This window comes from Parus major, chromosome 3 (genome assembly GCF_001522545.3).
Source record: "Parus major isolate Abel chromosome 3, Parus_major1.1, whole genome shotgun sequence".
NCBI classification, from domain to species: Eukaryota; Metazoa; Chordata; class Aves; order Passeriformes; family Paridae; genus Parus; species Parus major.
The window spans coordinates 78,126,539-78,148,367 of NC_031770.1; the positions used below are offsets into that span (position 1 = coordinate 78,126,539).

At 37.6% G+C, this 21,829-nt stretch overlaps 1 protein-coding gene across 1 annotated transcript in view; it reads right to left on the reverse strand.

The window, feature by feature from the left end:
* The window catches only part of ZNF292 (zinc finger protein 292), a 51,297-nt gene that overhangs the window by 23,306 nt on the left and 6,162 nt on the right, over positions 1 to 21,829 (reverse strand). The window contains exons 2-3 of the mRNA XM_015622470.3: positions 811 to 965; positions 263 to 341 (exon numbers count right to left, since the gene is read on the reverse strand). Of these exons, the coding sequence (XP_015477956.1) occupies positions 263 to 341; positions 811 to 965 (234 nt within the window). The remainder of the gene's footprint in view (positions 1 to 262; positions 342 to 810; positions 966 to 21,829) is intronic.

A 21,829-nucleotide genomic window follows, 5' to 3' on the forward strand; every position in this document is an offset into this window, starting at 1 on the left:
ATATGTGATAGTATTTATTTCTAAGAGTCAAATACATTTTAAAACATGAATTTTCTTTCAATAATCTGTAAATATTTTTTTTCTCCACAGCTGCTGCACACATCGAATAAAACAATCCTACATATTCTGCAATTACTACACAGTACATAGTATTTCCAGCCAAAGGCCTTGATCCTTACAGACATCCTACATACTCAATATCCCTAGGTTTCCAAACCATTCTGAAAAGCTGTTAAGTCTCCATTTCATGAACCAAACCCACCTGTACAAAAGCCTGAAATTCTTCCCATTTATTTTCAGGTAAGTCCAGAGGCAGACATAGTAGAAGTTCAATACAGCTTCTGGAAGTCAAAAAGGAGTATTATTTGAGGCAATTGTTGACAATGAAATTATGTCACCTTTACAATTCTTTATTCTAATATCAAAATTGTTGTTTGCAACACCAGCCATGAAACACTTCGCTTCCTTGAACACATTAAGAGGTCATGAACACTCTTGCAGAAACTGTAAAAGCAAATTTTCCAAAAGACACCATTAAAAGAAGAAATCATTGAATCCAACCCTGTAAATTCTTGTGCAAATTGATGCACTTTCAGATAGTACACGGATCACTAATAGCAAATTCAAGCCAGGAATGTTGTCTTAGGTCAGGAATCCTTTTGCCTTAATTACAACAACAAGATATTCTCCCTTACATACAGCATCCACCTACTGGGAGGTAGGTGCTGAGAACTGGACTGGGGAAGTGTTTAAGCAATGAAAAGTTAATAGCATACAGACTGGTTTTAGCAACCAAAAAAACATACTCACAGTGCTAAACGTTCAAGCACAAAGGCTACGTTTTCACACTCAGAGGTAAGGTAAGGTCGTGCTTTAACATAACTTCGGATAGCCACCGTGTACACCTCCAACAGAGGCAGAGGATCTTCTGATGTCTTCCACTTTTCTGCATATTCCAACAAAGTCTATTAAGGAAAAGTAAAAAACCAATCCAAAAATCAGAAATAAATGTAAGTTTGAAATTTTATATTTCTCACTAGTAGATCTCCTTAATATGAATTACAGATTCCCAACACATACGTTTTTTCCCTTAAAATATACTGTTTCATTAAAAACTGACACTTAAAGACTCCACACACAGTCATTCTCTGATCATATAAAAACGTTATGACTGACACTTCCTCCCTGTGATAACATCATATGATTCATTTTACATTCCTATTTTCCAAATACAGAAGCCTGAAGAGCATATCTTAGTTAAGGGACTGAAAACTCAGACATTCATCTCTATAGTTCAGCTTCTAAAGCAGGTAAATTTGAAAGTATTAGTCTTTATTTAACTTCTTTACTTCAGTAAAGGAACAGTTTTACTTTCCCCCTGCTTTGCCACCTTGAAGATAGAGGTATTTTCAGGACATTGCTTTTTACATGGCTCTGAAAGGACTATGTTATGTTCTATGCATTTTAAAGACACCATTTGTACATCAAAAACTCATTAGTAAAAAGACTGCTTTCCTACTTGCCACATGAACACCAGTGATTTCAAACTAAAACTCATGAGAGTGATGAAACAAAAGCCACCAACCCACGTGCAGAAGACTTCTATTCACTTCAGTCAGGGCCAGGGGACTCAGACTCACATTTAGGCAAAGTAGATAATAAGGTTCTCCAGTCAATATCCCAACCACATCCCCCATGGATCTCTCCTATCATGCCTAGGGTAACTTGATGGATTGCAAACTAATTCCTACACCATGGCAGGCTGCATGGAGTCTGTCATATTACAATAAACAATTTTGCTCTTTGCTTCTTGAGGAGCCATAACACACAACTGAGAGTAAGAGAGAGCAGTTTTGGTTGTCTGACGCCCTGCTGAAAGCAGGATCATTATAATATATTGTTTGGAGGAATATGTTGATGGAGCTGTGTATATACCAAAGAACAGAGACTCTAAAGCCTTTTTGGGCAACCTGTTTTTGAATGTTTAGAATCCCATTTATTAGGATTTTCCTCCACCAGTACCTAGTGAAGCAGTCCCACAGAGGGATTAATCCCCCTCAAACTGGTGCTAGCATAGCTGAGGGTGTAGCAGGTCCTTAGACGGGGCATAATGGAGCTGCTCAGGAGAACAACTGGGCTAGTGAAACAGAGCTGATCCCAAGCCTCTACTGGTGCATGGAGCTACTCCCTCCCACCCCTCAGCTTTGTGCTCACCTTAGCCAGACTACATGTCAGCACATTTCCCCTGGATGCTAAGCTCCCTCCCAATAGTCTCTCTGACCTCCCTTACCTTGCTTGCTCCCACCAAATCACTATCATCCAAAAAAGTGATGATGATGTGCTCTGTCCCCTATTTCAGTCACTAATAAAGAAGTTAAGGGAATATTTGTTCCAGTGCTGAGCTTTGAATAGGAAGCTGCAAGTAGCTGGCTGTCATCTGTACTTCGTAGTACTATGTGTCTTTGGGACCCACACATCAGCTAGTGGACTACTTCATAGATCTGTTTATAAGAATACTGTGTGAGATGAAATACTAGGACCTGCTGATGTCTGGAAGAAAAACATCTGCTGCTATCCCCTTGTTTGCAGAACCACCTACTTCACAGAAGGAAATCAGGTTTGTTGTTGTGAAAGCATGTTACAGAGCTCATACTGTCAAGGACATTCAGCAAAAGTCACAATTCTCCATTTACTAAGGACAGCTGTAATTAAACTAATTTTGACAAAATTGTTTCAATTCTGACAAGGTTTGTTCTGGTAAGGAAAATCAAAGCTCTTCTGCTAGAGTGTCCCCCACATACCCGAATAAAGAAACAGAACAAAGTGGTTCTCAACCCAGTTAACATCAAATGCTGAAATTTTGTTTAATTTTTAACATGTTAATACAATTATCTAAAAGAATTTGCTATGTTTGAGATACAATGCAACTCAAATGATAAAACTGAACTTAGTGCAAGTTTATGTATCAGAATGTAAGAAAACCTAATGTTAACTATTCTGTAAAGGCAAGCCATCCCATTAAAAAACAAGACAAAACAGAACTAGGTTTATTCCTGTCTTCAATTCTGCTAAGATAGACTTAAGTTAAATTCAGCATTGTCTGTCTGTTAGCTGTCTGCACTGAGTTAGCCTGTGGTAATATTACATACTTAAAATTCTTACATTTAGCAAAATCCAAATAAATCCCCTCAATAAAAAATGTCATCTATACTGAAATGAATCAGAAATCTGTTTCATATCATCATTTGCAATTACAATACCATCACCAGGTTATATATTGTTCACCCAAAACAAGGACCCAAAGGTATCTCATTCAAGGACATAACACGTAAGAAATACGCAGGTTTTGGCAAAGTGCTGCATTAAAACCTGTCTGGTTTTAAAGGAGATCTTATGTCACAATGAATATGTAAAGAAGTTACATGCTCTCTTTACTGCAGGAGAAGATGCTTCTGAACATCCAGTGCTTCCTATTGGAACCTTGAACCTGGCTGGAATATTGTCAGTTTTGCTGTAACACTCAATTTGATGCTCTCCTAACAGCAGGAAAAAACACCACAGATCATGACAGAGAAATCAAGGAAGAGCAAAACAGAGCTGAAGCATGAAAGAAAGAACAGAGGAGGACTGGATAAACAAGCTAACAATATTAGAAAACACTATTTCAGAACCACTTGGAAATTTTGCTCAATGTACTAGAATAATCAGATCAGAACAAAGCAGTTGCCTTCAAAGAATCTTGAAAGAAAACTCCAGTGAAGAGCCTCTCTTTATCCTAATACTCTCATAAACAGAAGCACTATGATTTCCATTACTGACTAGTCACACGCGACCTGTTTAAGGATGCTAGTGGCAAAACAGCAAAGCTGAACAAAAAACAGCCCAGGAAAGTATACTTTATACTCTTCACTTTTTGGGTTTTGGAGCAATGTTTTAGATGGAAAAGGCAGTAACTTCTTCCCTTTGTCCAGCTGATATAAGTAGTCACATTAAAAGAGTGTATAGCATAAGCTTCAGTTTACATGAATGCCACAAACCTGTAAAAGCAGTCCTCTCTCCACAGATTGGTATTGTTTCTTGTTAAGAATTCACTAGAGCAATCAATACTGCACTTTTCATAGTATAGTACTCACAGAAAATTTATAATAAAAAGCACAGTGATATAATCCTTTTTCCTTACAGAGTAAGCTTTTTCTTCTTTTAAGTGCTTTGCAATGACTTGCATTTTTGTACTGGAGAAAACACCACACAACTGCTTATTTTTAAAAGAGTATTACAGCTTAACCAATTTCACACTTGCTTAAAAGACAATTCCCCCAGTAAAGGGAATATGTGAAAACAAGTTGCTGGTGAGACTGAATAAAAGAGGGACAAACATGGTAATTTGAAATTCAGCATACTTTACTGTTCATATTGATTCATAGATATGCTTGGAAAACTCTTTGCATTAGTTTGGAATGCTACTTAGCTCAGACAATTAGCTTTGTAATTAGAGATAAATAGTTAAAATTAACACTGTTACCCCAAATTACTTTCCTTTCTAATTAATTTGTAAAAAATATACTCTTTTTAGACTGAATATATATTAAAAAAAACCAAACCACAACACTAACTGATCTCCCAAGTGGTAGCTAACATATAAGACCAAAGCAGTAGCAGCATAAACTACCATTCAATTTTACCCATCTTTTATCCAAACTGTCCAAATTTGCTACAACTGGCCTGGAAGCCAAACAGCCAAATCTGGCCAAATAAGTTCTGTTAGTAAATTAAGTCAATATTTAAGAATTTGATCTATGAAGTCATGAATCCTCTTTAATACTTGAAACACCATGTTATTACCTGATGTAAATTTCATTCTGAATGTGGCCCATATATTTTTGCTCATCTCCTCTTCAAAAGACCACAGCAAACAACAAGATTAATGCAAGCTTTGGCAAATGAAGGACATTTCCAACTTAGCTACCTAGCCAGGACAACATAACTTGGAAGTGTCTCTTAAGTGTTGAGGACAAGAAGGAAGAAGAAGGGGTAAGAAAAAAGGAGGAGGCAGGAAGATACAACTGAACAGGCATCTAAATGTGACTGAAGAATATCCAGAATATTCTCAGCTGCCATTGCAAAGATGAGAACCAAAGGAGGAAACTGACAGTCTCAGTAGAGAGACACTGATTCATAATATGACAAGTGACCACTGAGACCTCTAACAAGAAGATCAGGAGATCTCAAGTTTCATGGTAGGTGGTCAGCATGCTAAAGAACCTCCAGCTAGGCAGTATCACCATCCAATCTACATATGAGGGGACACATTATGACAGAACTCAGCTGGAATTCTCCCAGATAAATAGGAACCTTGCAGAAATACCATGTAGTCATTAATACCAGAAAATTGGATGAGAGAAGAATTATAAAAGCACTTGCAGAAACTATGACACTCCAATGAAGATCACTACAATCCACATTCAGATTATTAAGACTAAACTGAGGCAAATAAAATATCATTTTTAAGATAGAAAATTCAGTAGCAGTTAGTCAAAAATAGATATAATCAACAGATTGGCAAATTCTCAGAATACACCATCTAACAAAAAGTATTCGGAGTGCTAGTGACCTGTTACTATCATCTCTTAAAAGCAGCAAACACACTGTAAAAAGCAAGAAGAGTTTGCACTATAACATACTGGCACTAATTTCAGCATTAAATTGTGCTATTTTTATCTCATATATATAGATCAGCCACTTCCAAGCCTTTATGAGAACTATATTAAGGATTTACACCCACCACACCCTTCAAAAATATTCGTTACTATGACAGATTTCCTTGTCTGGATGTCTCTAGACTATACAGCACTGCCATTTTACAAAGAAGATCAAATTCATTCTGCTTTGCTTAATGAATCAGTGTTGTGCTCTGCTTACAACCATAAAAAGAAAGAATTTTACCCCCAGCCCTGGGCCCCATTAAGTTATTTATCTCCCTAGTCAGGACATGCTTGTTAATCAAGCCAAGTACTGTATTCCAAGCACAGCAGCAAAAGTTTTGTTCCTCTGTGAGACTGAAATAGGCATTTTATTTTAGCAGCAGCTTACACAGTCAAGAATCCTCCAAAACTGGAATAATCTTGACCTGTACAATAAAAATAAATATGTACTATACCTGTGATTTCAACTGTGGAAAATGTATAGCCACAGGTTAATTCAGATAATTTTCAATCTTTAACAGAACCCTTATAAGAATGTTGCTGTAGCAACCCACCCACCAGAGGATGGTTTACTGAACAATCTTTGCTAAAACTAGCCCTAGAACATCAAAGCAGTGGTAAAAAATGTTTCATATTAAAAGGCAGCACTATTTACTGTTAACAGAAGTTACACATGTACACCTACATCTCTCTTCAGCTCTGAAGAACAGATTCTTACCCTGAACACACCTGAATAAGGTAAGCTTACTTAAATATATGTAAGGACATGACTGGGACTGTCATTTTCATTCCCTGCTACACCCAAAGGACTAAGAGGCTGCGAAAGTGACAGACAGTGGTCACACAGGTAAGAGGCACCTCTCAAACAACTCCAAGAACTAGCAAAACCTTTATTTCAGTGACTTTCTCCAAGCACATCCACATAGGATAAAAGCCCAAACAACAAGCTCAACACAATTGCATTATATGGAGATGAATCTTAGGGAGCTGCATACAAAGAGTGGCTGAAGGAGCTCCCTCCTTCACTCCGAAAAAAACTCCACAGTGGCAGAAGCAGCAAAGCAATGACCAAGCTCCACGCACACAGGCAGGTGCAGGAACTACAGCACTTCTCAGTGAGATCACTCTGCTGCTTGCTGCTCACAAGGAGCATGCCCACAGAGACAGGGCTCCCCTTGCCACAACAAAGCCTCTCACTCCTCCAGTACCTTCTAACAACCAATTGACACGAAAGAGCAGCTGTTTTCAAAGGAATGACCAATAGCCTGATTCAAGAAAACAGGTCAAGCTTTATTCAAAGCTGGTGAAGAATGGCTACAGTTCTGCTATCACCAACAGAAATTTCAAAGGAAAGTGAGGGTTCCAGTCAAGAAAGGTTAACTGAAGAAAACCAGCGAAGCAAGGCTCCCATATGAGCCATATACATAATTTAACAGTTTTTCTTGGCTTAGGATTCTGCCCTGTAAAGGCAACAGGTATGTTCTAATAACCAGGGCAACTCACAGCTTGTATCCCTAGATGATGGATCATGAGGAAACAAAAATGAATTTGAGATCCTGAGTTTGGTATCATCATACAGAGGAAGATGCAGAGAGATGCCATACACTGTGATGAGCCTGAAAACATAACCACTTGAGTCAAATCAAGTTCCACTGCCTGCTTTGGACTGGTTTAGAATTGGATGTTTGGGATTAAAGGGACTGAAAGAAGACATATAACATATTTTGATCCAGAGTAAGTGTCCCTTAGGACTTTGTCTTGGGACCAGTGCTTTTCAATATCTTCATCCATGATGCAGACACTGAAATCAAGTGCGCCCTCAGCAAGTTTACAGATGATAAAAAGCTGAATGGTGTAGTTGAAACAACAAAAGAAAGGGATGCAAGTCCAAGAGGGACTTGGACAAGCTTGAGAAGTAGGCTTACAAGAACATCTTGAAGTTCAACAAGTCCAAGGTGCTGCAGCTGGGTCAGGATAACCCCAGACATGAACATGAACTGGGAGAAGTCATTGAGAGTAGCCCTGAGGAAAAGGACTTGGTTGTTCTCATGGATAAAAAGGTGAATATATGCCAATAAGGTGTGCTCACAGCCCAGAGAGCCAACTGCATCCTGGGCTGCATCGAAAGAGGGGTGGCCAGCTGGTCAAGGGAGGGGATTCTCTCCCTCTATTGTGAGTCTTTTTGAGATCCAGGCTGGAGTGCTGCATCCAGCTCTGTGGTCTTCAGCACAAGACAGACATGGACCTGGTTGAGCAGGTCCAGAGGAGGCCACACAGATGAACAGAGGAATAGAGCAGCACTCCTATGAATAAAGGCTGAGAAAGCTGTTGATCAGCATACAGAAGACTTTGGAGAGATCTCACTGTGGCCTCCCAGTATCTTAAGTGGGCTCATAAAAATGAGGGGGAGAGAAATTTTGTACTGGAGTAGTAACAGGACAAGGGGCAATGGTTTTAACTGAAAGTGGTCATGATGTTAGATTAGATGTCAGAAAGAAATTCTTTACTCAGAAGGTGTTGAAGCTAGAGGTCTCATCCCAGGCACTGCTCAAGGCTGGGTTGGATGGGTCCTGTGTAACCTGATCTAGTGAATGGTATTCCTGTCCATGGCCTGGAACTAGATGACCTTTAAGGTCCCTTTCAAGCCAAACCATTGTATGATTCAATAAATTTTGTACAATTGGGTTCCTCAGGTGGTCATGAGCCTAACCTTCATGCAAGAGACTTATGGTGAGACAATACATGAAAATTATTTGTGCTGTATTCTTCCCTACAAGATCATAACCTAGAGAAATTAAAAAGCAGGGGAAGAGAGATAACCATGTTTTCTTTCAGTATTTGAATAACTGAAGTTTGTCTGTTTAAGCCTGAAAGTTTATTAGTCTAATAAGAAAGATCTCACACAATTATTCTTGCCAAAGGTAGTTCAAAAATATCAATTGCCAGAATATTTAGTATTCCTTTTCCAGAAAGCACACAAGAAAGTGTTTCTTGCCAAAATCATACGTCATTTTTCAGACACTCTGAAAAGCAGACAATTCTCTTAATTCAGCTTGTAACAACAGAGATACACAATGAATTAAGTCAATGGTCAGTCCATAACCTGAAAGACAAGGACTTACTTTCTTTGAAGGAATAAATCACCTTACCATGGCAATACTATTATCTGACAATAAGGTGTGGGGAGTGAGATAATGTTCTTTGTGAACAGCTGGCTTCTACATTAGATTGTGTTAGAAAATCAGATCTAGTACCAGACATTGCTTTTTAAATACATACAACTAAAGCAAAAGGAAGTATTTTATAGTACCACACACGTACTGCTTGAGTACTACTCATCATCTAGAAGATGTTTTCTTTTTCCACGCAAACTGAGGAAAAACAAGGCTGTACGTATTTCCCTCAGTTCATGACATATATTGCCTGTGGTCAACTAAAGAACAGCACAAAAAGAGAATGGTAATTAATGGTAATTCTAATATTGACCTTTAAAAGCTCCACGCTACTATCTGCTTGCAATTATTTCAACTCTTGCTTCCTCAAATTTCTTGTGTAATACTACAGATAAGCAAGAACTATCTTTCAAATACAAACAGCTGTATTTTAAGAATGTAATGCACAGTCATATTCTCACTCCTGCTTGTCAATGTGTAAGTTACTAAAACATGCAATGATGAGCCATGAGAAGTAGGCAAAGCAAGACACTAGAGCAGTAAGGGTATGAAAATACTGAATGTGTCTATTGAAAATCTTCCTATGCGATCTGACTGCTGCTGAATGTGAAGAACACTGACAATGCAGCCACACTGACCTGTGAAGAAAACAGAACAAATGATGCCTCCTGGTTTTGTATTACCAGCACAATCCTCTCTTTGTATTACAAAGCTGGTGTAACCCTGAAGGTAAGCTAAAAGACTCTTAACATTTAAACCTAAACTGAAATTCAAATGGAAATGTATCCCCATATTATGTACCTTACGCAATTACTCGTTCCTGAACTGCCATCTTTCTGCTTTTGACACTTTAAAAGTAATTTTACTGAAGCTTAGAAAAGTGAGATTTACTACATCTCTAGAAAAGGTGTTTTCCCCTTCATGATTCTGTACTTCATTTTTGTCGCCTTCTGCACTGATCTCCACACCTTGCAGATAATCACTAAATGAAGACTTGGATTTAAAAGTCTGACTAGTAGGGCCAGGTGATTTCTCTCTGCTGTATGCCTTCTCCAACAAAGGAGTTGTACGCTATTCAATTACCAAAATAACCCAATTATTTGATTATAATTGATAATAAGTCTATAATAAGATTAAAGACACCCCCCCAAATACTAACTCTAAGGGTCTATAATCTTAAGTCAGTTTTCACTTCCAAAACTGCAACCTATCTGCTTCTCCCTGAAAAAGTATTTCCCATGCATGTGCTTCACATTGTTGACCTTTCAGGTATGGCAATCACAAACTACAACTAACTGCTTATGTTTAACTATTACTCAAAAAAAACCAGAAGAAGATTCAAAACTGCTGGATAAACTTTCCTCTCACAGGGGAGTTAAGAGCACCATGAAATATTCAGTAAAGTTCTTGCAATATCCATGGCTCCACAAGGACTGTTCATCAGTACTGGAATGCGCACACAGACACAGCTCTCTGCTTGAACTTGAGAAGTCTCCACCAGTCACATCTTCCCAGTAGATAAGCTCACTGTCAATTCTTGCATCTAGAACCAGTATCTTAAGTATCTTAAGAGGAAACACTGAGGAATCTTAGATGTACAGCACTCCATTGCAGAAGCATGCAAGGAAACTGTGCACAAGCACAGTTCCCAGATGGTGTCACATTAAGAGTGTGCACACATCCTGATACTAGGCTAACCAAGTATTTTGAGGTCTCACTACATTTTGGGCAGCTAGACCATCAGATACAGAAACTTCTAAAAACATTTCATAAATATATATGTTTATGCAGTTACTTTGAAATATCCAAGATGAACACATTTCTTTAAAAAAATTAATATATTGGCACTTTTTAATACCAATAAATTCACTGCTGAAATTCCTACATGAAATATAAATGAACAAAAAGGTTTTTTTTAAAAAAATCTGTGAATTATATTCTAACTGCAATGTATAAATAAAGCTGTTACAAATAACTTTACTGAACATGCATAAATTCCTCAGACCAAGAACAGAACAATACAGTGAGAAATAAAACATCTTTAAAAAAGGAGTCAAAAAAATGCTGAATGGCCACTAAAACACTGCTTTCCAGGAATAAAGACAACAGAATGAAATGCTCTCTATTTTTTTAGGATAGCCAGGAAAAAATTTCTCAGACATGCAGAGGTAACAAGCCCTTAAATGGCAACAGAGAATGGGTACTGGAGAAAATGCTAGAAATTGCAAGACAGATTAGTCCCTGACAAAGGCCCTGAACCCTAAGAGATGGAACACAAGGAATATGCTGGCTTGATGTGGATTCTTAATCAAGTAGCTAGGTATCATGACATTGATGCTATCTTCTGACTTAACAATAGCAGAATAAAAGTTTTGGTTTGTTTGGGTGGTTTTCTGGGAAATCCATTACACTGATTCTTGGGCTGAGGCTAAACATTTATCTCATTCAAGACAAGTTTATTTTTGAAAGCTGTATTTTTCAGAGTAAAACGGTGAGCCTGAAGCATAAGCTCACTGACTACTACAACCAATAAAGAACTGAACATGTGATCAAGACAGCATTGTTCAAATTCCTGGAAAGCTGATAACAGTCTACTTTTAAGTTCAATTTATGATAGCTTACAAACCAAGCCAGGCTTCTGGCCTTGAGTTTTTTGTGCAATTCCAGCCCTGTGTTAGTATCATTACTGGATCACATGAAAAGTCACAGAACTGAACTACTAAAATAGAAATAAACTTGTAAGGAAGTTAATGGATCTCTCCCTTCCATGTGGAGTATCAGTACTGGTTTGCAATAGTAAAATCATCCCCACCCCAAGAATTCGGTGTAAAAGAACTCAATTAGAAAATGACTAGGATGATAGCAGGCATGACCAATGAGCACAAGACCATGCACTGGGCAATCATCCTCACAGCTTCTATAAAGGAATTGCCTCAAGAAGCATTTCCAGACTATCAGAACTTAAGTGAACACAGCAACACTGCCTGTGATGCCTCTCTCAGGTAAGGAAAATGAACAGACTGGTTCAGAATAGCTTTATAACATTTTATAACATTTTAACTAAGCATCTGAGATACTAAAAAAAAATTAAAGGTCCAAATTTAGACATATCTGGAAGAAGATTTTATACCAATACATGTGTACCAGTGTCTTTGTTAAGTCCCACTGCAAAGTTACACCCTAAAGGGACACACACAAAAAAAAATCTTTACAGTGTTAAACTACAATTATTCTCAGCCTTGATAAGCTAAAGCTTCTAGAGATGAAAACTATCTTTTACTTTTGTGCTTTTTCTCCTTGGCTTTCTCTCCACCTTGTTGTTCAGTGTTTTACCAGAAGATGGAGAACAAGCCCTTCATCACATGAAAAACCAACTGCTGCAACTTCTTTTTTTTTTTTTTAAACTGTGAGGTTAAGGTTCCCATGAAAAGTTCCCACCTTACTTGAGGAAAGTGAAGGTAGCTAAGGAATTGCTGGGATGCAACCAGCATTTGCATTCACTTTGTATACGTACAAACTACCCAACTAAGATGTCGAATGAACAGAGTATTCAAGCAAAAGCTTGAGCAGTTCTTGACCTAGTTCTGCATGCTGAAAAACCCCTTACTTCCCTGACTACTTTAAACCAAGTCTACCACCGATTGCCCATTAGTCATTAGAAACAAATACTGTAACATGATTTTTAAAGCATTTAAGAGTAAACTAAATGGTTACATAGTATAAAACCCATCTCTTGCCCATTTAAAGAAGTACAGGGGAAAAGGAGGGGGAAAAAAATCACAAGTATCTATTGCTTTCACTGCCATATGACAACCTTCTGATCAAGACATTCTTCATATCACCATCATCATAATCAGTCTTTATTTTCCTTTCACCTTTGTCTCCAACAGAAAAACCGAAACATAAATGACCTGTTTCCATTTTGTTTTCAAGTTGGGATACCAAACAGGCAATTTTACAGATTTTTAGGTTAGAACAAAACTTTCACAGAAAAACATAGATATTTCAAACCTTTCCACAAGTATCAGACTTAACAGCACCAATCTGAAATATTGCTGCTATCACAAATTTGCCATAATAAAATCAACAAAACCAGTTTTTATTTATTTAGAACAGTACACAGAGAAGTTACTTTACATCAAAACAACACAGCACTGCACTTCTAAATAATTTCCAAAGTAGTTTAATGATGCAAATTAAAACTGGCACTACTTAATTGATTCAGTATTTGTTTACCAAGGCTTATCACTGTTACCTTGATTTTGTAGCTACACAAGTGATGCAAGAATATTAGCTCTTATATGCTTGTTATTATAATACAAAACAAACCAGAAGCAAACAGCAAAACTCCAGCAAGTACACAGTATCAGACCACGCATACCAAACTATGGATGACATAATCTAATGCAATTGTATTTTCTACAGGACAAATGATGATTATGATCAAAGAACATCAATCTCAATTTGTACTCAATTTTTATTTTTAAAACTTATCAAGATTTTAATTTATTTATAGGCTATTTTTACTTGAATGTGTGTCTGAATTGCTTCACAATAAAGTTTTTAAGCCAAGTATAGCTCTAGAAAGCCAAGACTCCCTTTTGGCTGAAGAATCAGATGATGACGCTTTAATTCTAATGGAGATATTGACTTGTGCCCAGAAGAGAGGACTGAAGCCAGACTCTTAATTCTATCACTTACTACAAGATTGTATTTAAGCAATTGTTTTCACTCTCAGTTTCTACAGCATGGTACAGAGCTATCCAATTTTTTTCCCGTTACAACTCTTCCACTGACAGACTGCAGTTTCAATCTGTGCTTCTTTTTCCTTTCCCTTCAAACAGAAAACTCCAGCTGCTTTCACTCTTTGCAAAGCCATCCTAACATCACTGGCTTCTCTACCCTGCGACTGAAAGCAAGTGAAAGTCATGCCAAGATTAGCAAGTACTGAATCAGTGAGTCAAGACAGACTCATTCAGAGATGAAGTTCAAAACCAGAATCTGAGTTTGCCAGTTAAGTTCTGGTCCACAAAAAGCTCACAATGACTATACCATTCCAGTGCAATGCACAAGGAGTGGATAATACAGCAGAAAAGAGGGTTCTGAGAACCCAAGTCTCCAGTGAATCCATCAAAGACCGGCATTCAGCTGGTTCCATTAACTGGATGCCCACTAGCAGTTGAAGTAGACTGCAACTGCTTCTGGAACAGAGCTTCTGGTTTAGTTTCATCCAAAAGACATTAAAATTTCTACACTACAGAGCTGTTCCACTATGTAAAAAGAAGTGTGCTAACAGGGATGATCAGAACACTTTCAAATCAAACCCCATGTCTGATCCAGAGTATTAACATATAGGAACTCAGTCTTTTTGTTCACGTGTATCCTCTAAAACTGTTCTTTCAACCACTGTCATGTCTCATTCATCTACTGAAGAGACTTTTAGAACACTAAAAGCAAGTTTTGTTAGACAGTATGAGCACGTATGTTTTCATACTCTTGTCTGTATAGCAGTGTTTCTCCTTACATTGGCAAAAAAAAAACCCCACCTGAGCTCTGCTCACCACCCCTGTGTTTGAAGTACCACCTACAAGGTAGCACTGGTTTTTATTACTGGTACCTTCAGAACCCAGATACACAGGTATGCACTCTGTGATGTAGACACCCATCACTTAATAAGACCTGATTTTTTTGGCGCTATCTAACAAAGGAAACATGAGCTCAAATACCTTCAAGTACTAGTTTCCAGAACAAGTTTCCTTTTAAAGATAATCCATAAAAGTGTTGCAAAGCTCTATCTACCTACAAGCCCTTTTTAACAAATATTCTCCCCCCACCGTCCTCTTAATTTTTTTTATTCTCAGACTAACCAAGCAAATCTAAAATCTTGCCTATCAAACCAGAATACAAAGAAATAACTGATCTATAACTGCACCTTTTTTGTTTTGGTGGCAAACATGCAAAAATTAACTGTACACATCTAGGTTTTGCGCTCAAGCTCCACCAGAAAAAGAGCTTCACAGAAACAGCAAAAAATCAAGACATGCAGCAACTCATTCCTCTGTTCATATTTAAGGAAAGCTATCCTCCCTGGAGACTTTTTAGAGACAACCGTTAAGTTCTGAACACAGAGAGAACAGGTAATTGTTAAAGAACTGATACTACTTGCTGACTAATTTTGATTTGTTAGAAAGAATTAGAATACTTTTGAAATCCAGTAAATGTAACCAACTACCCTGCAATGAATGATTCATTTTCTCAGTCTGTTCAACAACCACTACACATTCATACATATATTCAGTAGCTTATAACGTAACTACATATTATGTGGTTTATTATGCAAAATAAGTTAAGTATCATACCACAAAAATTAGAAAATATTGAAGCTGAACAAAGACAAAGTTAGTAAGAAGCACCATTAACTACTTTTTAACTCTTGCCTAAAGAGATTCTCCTCAAATAACCACATCTACTTAGGTCTCTTTTGTGGATATATATATATATATATCAATAAAACTCATTGCAGCTTTAGTTACCATTGATATGCAATTACTAAACATATTTCAATGATTCTGAAAATGCAGGAGTGAACTGAGTATTTGAACTCTCCTCCCCCTACACATATTTTCACCACCAATGGCGTTAATGACCTTGATGACTTCTTAGAACTACTTGCTGTAACTCTCAAGGTTGCATGTCTCTAGCCTCAAGACAAGTTAAGACTAATGGTGAGAAGAATCCATGTTATAATCTTAAGAGTAAGTTTCCTTATCAACTTTTTGAGGATTTCTTTAAACTATTGTTATATTTCATTTTTTAGGAACATTAGCACCCCAGCTCTTTGGCACACAAACACAAAGTTAACTATGCCTCTAATACAACTACTTATACTTCACTAGGCAGATAATGAAACAGCAAGAAAAATGTCAAGTTTGTCCTCTGATGCATATAACTGAGTAGCAGGGAAATACCACTACCCTCAATTTATAGATATGAAACCAAAAGCTGTAACTATGCTGTTGGAAAATATATTTATATTTTTAAGGAAAAGTCTGTTGGAGGAAGGTTTGAAAAAAGCACCTCATCAGATACAGAAGCAGAAATAGAACAGCTTGTGGGGCTCTACTACAACTCTCACAGTAATTATGTCATCTACCATCACCCAGAAAGTTTAAAAAAAACCCCACAGGAAGGGGACACAACTGAATGCTAACTACTGAACACCGAACCTTCTCTTAATTGACAGATGTTTCTCTCCCCAAATATAAGTTAAAAGGCACAGGGAATTTGCATGCTTTTCATCTGAACATGCTGAACACATACTGAATGAGCTCAGTTTGCTAATTATTAAACTGAAAGAGGCAAAACAAAAGCAAAATTATCTTGGTGCTATTAGTCCTATTATTTTTAAGGCACTATTTTGCTTATAATTCAAACCCCAGCTAGTTTTAGAAAAAGACCTAGGAAAACCTAGAAAATTAATGGAGAGCCTCTGGTTATATCCATGAACTATTTTAGAACAAATAAGTTATTTAAAACATCAGTAAATAACTTCATTAAGCCTCATACTTCACATACGTTAATAGAAATTACCATTCTTTAGGTTAGCCTTTAATCTTTCAACATTTTGCATTTAACAGGCTCTTTCTGATCTGGTCATTGGTATCTCATTTCTCTCTTGCATCCTAACATAAGTGAACTTGCTATAGGTCTAGGCTACATTTTTCTCTATTCAGCTATTCAATCATGTCTCAATTCAATGTTGTCATCCCAACATTCATATTTTACTCTGTTTAGTTAAAAAGAGCATTCAGCAGTTGGCTATTAAACAAGCATTTCATGAATGTGGCGGGATGTTCATTACAGTAAACTTTCATCCACTGCCAGGAAATGTAATTTACCTATTCTTGTAATTATCAGACTGGCATATGGGCAGATTAAAAATAGGAATACAGCCAGAAATAACTGTGTCTAATCTGGAAATATTTACATTTCCTGCAGCATAGGTGACTTAAACCTGCTCTCTCATCCAGTGAAATGAGACATTATGATATTTCTTTAGTTCAACTGCATTACAATTTTGTATTAGCTGTCTTTATCAGATGAATGCAACTTCTCCCACTGCTACTTCAAACCCTTTTAATTCTGATGATAACTTAATTGATAATCTCCATCCTTGGTAGAAAGATTACTCAACTGCAATTTTAAACTTGTATATTCAGTGCAGTCAAATTGGCTTCCAAAAGAATGCCTTCCATCTGATTGACATTTCTGGTGAAAGAACAAGGCAACATCTACCACACTGTGCCTAATAACCACCAGTGTCCTTTTACCAGTGTCAAAGTACTGCCACTATGTCCACATGTGGGAAAGGAGTGGAGCCAATGCCATGCCTTCTGCTGAATGTGTTGGCAAACCTGAGCAGAACTCTTACACTCCTGCCATCACACTGACACGGTGACCAAGTCTGGCTGGGTATCCAAAAGCAGGGTTCAGTTGCTACACAAGTTTCAACAAAAACATTAGGCAAGTTCCCAGTCTGTAGAATGAGGATAATGAAGTTCCACCATCTTTACTATTACAGATTCATAAACATAAGTTACTTTTTATCCCTGTAATTCTCTTCATAAGAGAAACCCTCCAATGATTAAAAACAAAAATGAAGTTCAGATTGTGTCTTTTGTGATTATGAACATTTAATCTCTTCTTGTATCCATCCTTGTGTTCATTTGTGTTATAAAACAGTATATTATCACAGGCTCCTGAAACAAGCAATCTATGACAGGACCAGCATTGGTGGAAGCTGGACTTAAGTAGTGTTTGATGCTCTGCTGCATTGACATGCTTGTCTCCAAACTGAAGAGGCATGGATTTGCTGGATGGACCACACTGTGGAATGGCCACATGCCAAGAGTTATGGTCAATAGCTCATTGTCCACATGGAAACCAGTGGTGCCCCTCAGAGGTCAGCAGTAGAGCTGATTCAACAACTTTGATGGAGAGTTGGACCAAGTGCACCCTCAGCAAATTTGCTGATAACACCAAGCTGCGTGGTGCAGTCGGTGTGCTGGAGGGAAGGGATGCCAATCAGAGGTACCCTGACAAGATGGAGGTATGGGCTGTGCAAACCTCATGGAGTTCAACAAAGAGGTGCAAGGTTCTACACCTGGGTCATGGCAATCCCAGGCACACTGACAAGCTGGGCAAAGAAGTGACTGGGAGTAGCCCTGCAGAGAAAGACTTGTGGATGCTAGACAACATGAGCCAGCAGCGTGAGCTCACAGCCCGGAAAGCCAGACGGAATCCTGCATCGAAAGAAGCACGGCCAGCATATCAAAGGAGGTGATTCTTCCCCTTTATTCTGCTCTTGTGGGACCCCACCCACATTACTGCATCCAATTCCGGGTTCCCAACAGAAGAAGGACATGGAATTGTTAGAGCAAGTTCAGAGCAGGGCTCTGCTCTGAAGTTTACAAGAGAACTGGAGCACCTCCCCTATGAACACAGGCTGAAAAAGCTGGGGCTGTTCAGCTTGGAGAAGACTATGTGGAGACCTCACAGCAGCCTCCCAGTATCTGAAGGGGCCTACAAGGAAGCCAGAGAGAGATTCATCATCAGGAACTGTAGTGATAGCACAATGAATAATGGGTACAGATTGAAAGAGGGGAAGTTTAGGTTACATATTAGGAAGAAATTCTTTACTGTGAGGGTAATGAGACACTGGAACAGGCTGCCCAGGAAGGCTGTGGACACCCCAAACCTGGCAGTGTTCAAGGACAGGCTGAATAAGGCCTTGAGCAACCTGGTCTAGAAGCAGGTGTCCCTGTCCACAGCAAGGGGGGTTAGGACTAGATGATCTTTCAAGTTTCATTCCAAACCCTTAACATTCTATGATTCTATGAATCACAAGACTGAGGAACTCCTTATTCATGATTTGATTTAATGCCTGATCACTGAATGTACTTTACTAATTCACTGAAACAATATTTGGTCTGTTAGATACACAAATACCAAACAGGATTTGGGTATTTGACAGAACCCATTCTCTCTACCATTCCGAAAAACGGAAGAGTAATCCTTCCAAATTCTGGGGGTATTCTTGATATACAGAACACTGAGAATGCTACATCTGCTCAAATGAAAACTGCTCTATTCATCTCAAAAGACAAGAGGGAGTTACAAATAGACTGGTCTTTATCCTAAAGAATTTTACTTCATGGAGTTAAGGTCCCCAAAGTAACAAATATACCTGCGAAGCAGCTAGGAGAGAATGAACGAGGAGTCAGTGTTTGAAGATGGATGGAGCTTTGGTAGTTGTCCATGTGATATGAGTTCCTATAAGAACAAGGAACTGTATGGTTAGTTCAGAATGAGTAACAACCAAGTGAGAGCTAGATAAGTTAGCACAGGATTTTCTTATTTCTCTGATGATTGTTTAATTTACTTTACCTTCATACGGGAAATCATAAAGCTAGTAATATTGTATACCAGAAGACTGTACAACAGTTACAGAAGAGAAGATAGAAAAGACATTTGATCAAACTATTTTTACCAAAAACAGGAACACATTTTTGCAAGTGTAGTCCCATTTCCTACTGGATCAGGTCTATTTTCAGAGAATAATTTTATAAAGCTCCACTGCTTTTTTGACATTACATATATCTTCTTTCTGAAAGTCTTTGTTCTGCCAAGTACTAGGTGTTATTAGATTAACTCTTCACAAATGAAAGCAGTGTACTTCATCCTTAGAGATGAAAGACCTGAGAAAAAATACCACAGAGTTGTCTTTAATGCATATTTTGAGAGATAAACCGAAAAAAATATTTCTCACCTCAAAAAAAAATATGACTTGCATATTCCTAAAACATGACACATTAAGTATCATTTAAACTAAAATTTGAAAATTGTTGTACATCCTCATTGGTGGCCTAAGAACCTCATGCTAGTTTCCCTCATGAAAACTATAGAAACACACTGTATTGTAATTGCATAAGGATATGCATGGAGGCCTTTAAAAAACCAACTAAAATTTTTTGACAGGTATAAATCAATGCTTGGAGCACTATTTCTAGAAGATATGTTCCCTAAATATGTGAATTTTAAATAGTTTCTTTGCCTTGTATGTCAGTTTAGGTAACGTACCACACAGAATAAACAATATGTTGATGTCCAGTAACTGTTGTTGTTTGATCCATAACTTAAAGAAGCCTTAAGTAGAAACAATGCACAACATATCTGCAATGAGCCTAGAATACAAAATTATGACATTTACATGGCAGAGTAAATGGAAAAGGCCATATAAAACTCCCTAATTCTTACTCATGATGGAAGCAAAGCGTCCCCAGAAGAGCACTTTTTTTTGTTTCCTTCCCTCAAGACCTATGGTTTATGAAGCATTCATTCTCTATCAAAATTATAATTTTTAAAAATCTAAAATATATAGAAAATGGACTGAACATTTAAATAGATATCTAATATCATTACTGTGCAAGTGAGACATACAATGTAGATATTTTGATAGAATGAGATGCCCTACTGGATGTTAATATTAACATACATATACTCCCTGTATAGCCCTGCACAGTGCTTTGCTTATTGGCTATAGCCAATATTCCTTGTTTTTTAAACAGTGAATCTTCAGTAACTGCAGTTTTAGAAAGCAACCTGGACTTTATTGATATACATTGTTCAAAAGTGGGGAATAAAGTTTGGATTTCTGGGAAAAGGTAAAGGCAGGAATGTAGGTGTCAATACAGAAAGTTATGCCAGCACAGATGTGCAGCTGCTGCTTACAGTCAACTAATACAAGTAAACTGGAATCTACAGGGAGCTCTTCAGAGGTTTTCTCAAAGGGATAAAGGACTGTGTAAAGCAGAACACCTCTCAGTCTTTGAATGGGCAACAAGAATCAAGGGTATTATGCAGAACTGTATCTGCTCTGAGTATTAACTTTTCACTGGAAGTATTTCTTAGAGAAATGGTAGTTTGCTGATAGAAGGGGTTTTCTCCATAACTTCAGTAAAAGCATCAAGTAAGTTAGCAAATGTCCATCAGGGTAACTATGAAACTAAGTATCTAACTGCTGAACTTACATGGAAAGATAAGTTTTTGTCAACATCCTGAAGTTTTAATAATTTTTATCCCTCCACCTCTGTTTTGTCATCTTCTTAACTACCTTAATTTGTTACGCTTCAGAGAACTATCACTCTTCTCTTGAATATTTGTATTCAGAAGGAAAAATGTTTTAACTTAAATCCCGAGTTTTAGACAGACTGTCACCCTCTCACCAAATTCTTATTAGATTGCTACCTTCCCTGCAAGTAAGAAAAATCCCATACATTCCAAAGATACAGCAACAAAACAAAAAGGAAAGGGGGAAATAGGAAAAAAATAACATCCAGAACTGCAAAAACTGTTCTCAAAAGTAAAAAGTGGAAAAGAGCTGAAAATAGCATTGAAAATAAGTCGTGCTTCCAACAGAAAGAGAATATGCTACTTTTTGTTAGCTACATGGGATACAACACATCACAATAGTCTTAAGCTGCAACAAGATATTAAGTTACACTGCAAGGGCTGGCAGAAGAAATTACTGAAGGCTGAACACTGAACTGAAATGTATTATGCAGGGAGTTTTTTTGAATCTTTTTCAATGGATAGTTTTGAGAACATATTAAACAAGCATTTGTAGCTATGGCTTATCAATAATCAGTGCTGCTTTGGAATCATGGTCTACCTGTCTTACTTCAGTAGAGGAAATACAGGTTTAATAAAACCTTATAGTACAGATCTCAGAAGTTCTAACAAAGATCAGCTCAAATCTAATATGATGCTGGGGGTCGAGGCCATTATTGAGGACAAGGATTAGAATATTTAAATTCATTGTTTAGATTTACCCTAAACAGTGAGGGTGCTTTCTTCTAAATATTTTTTACATACATCTTAACTGGATAGGTACAC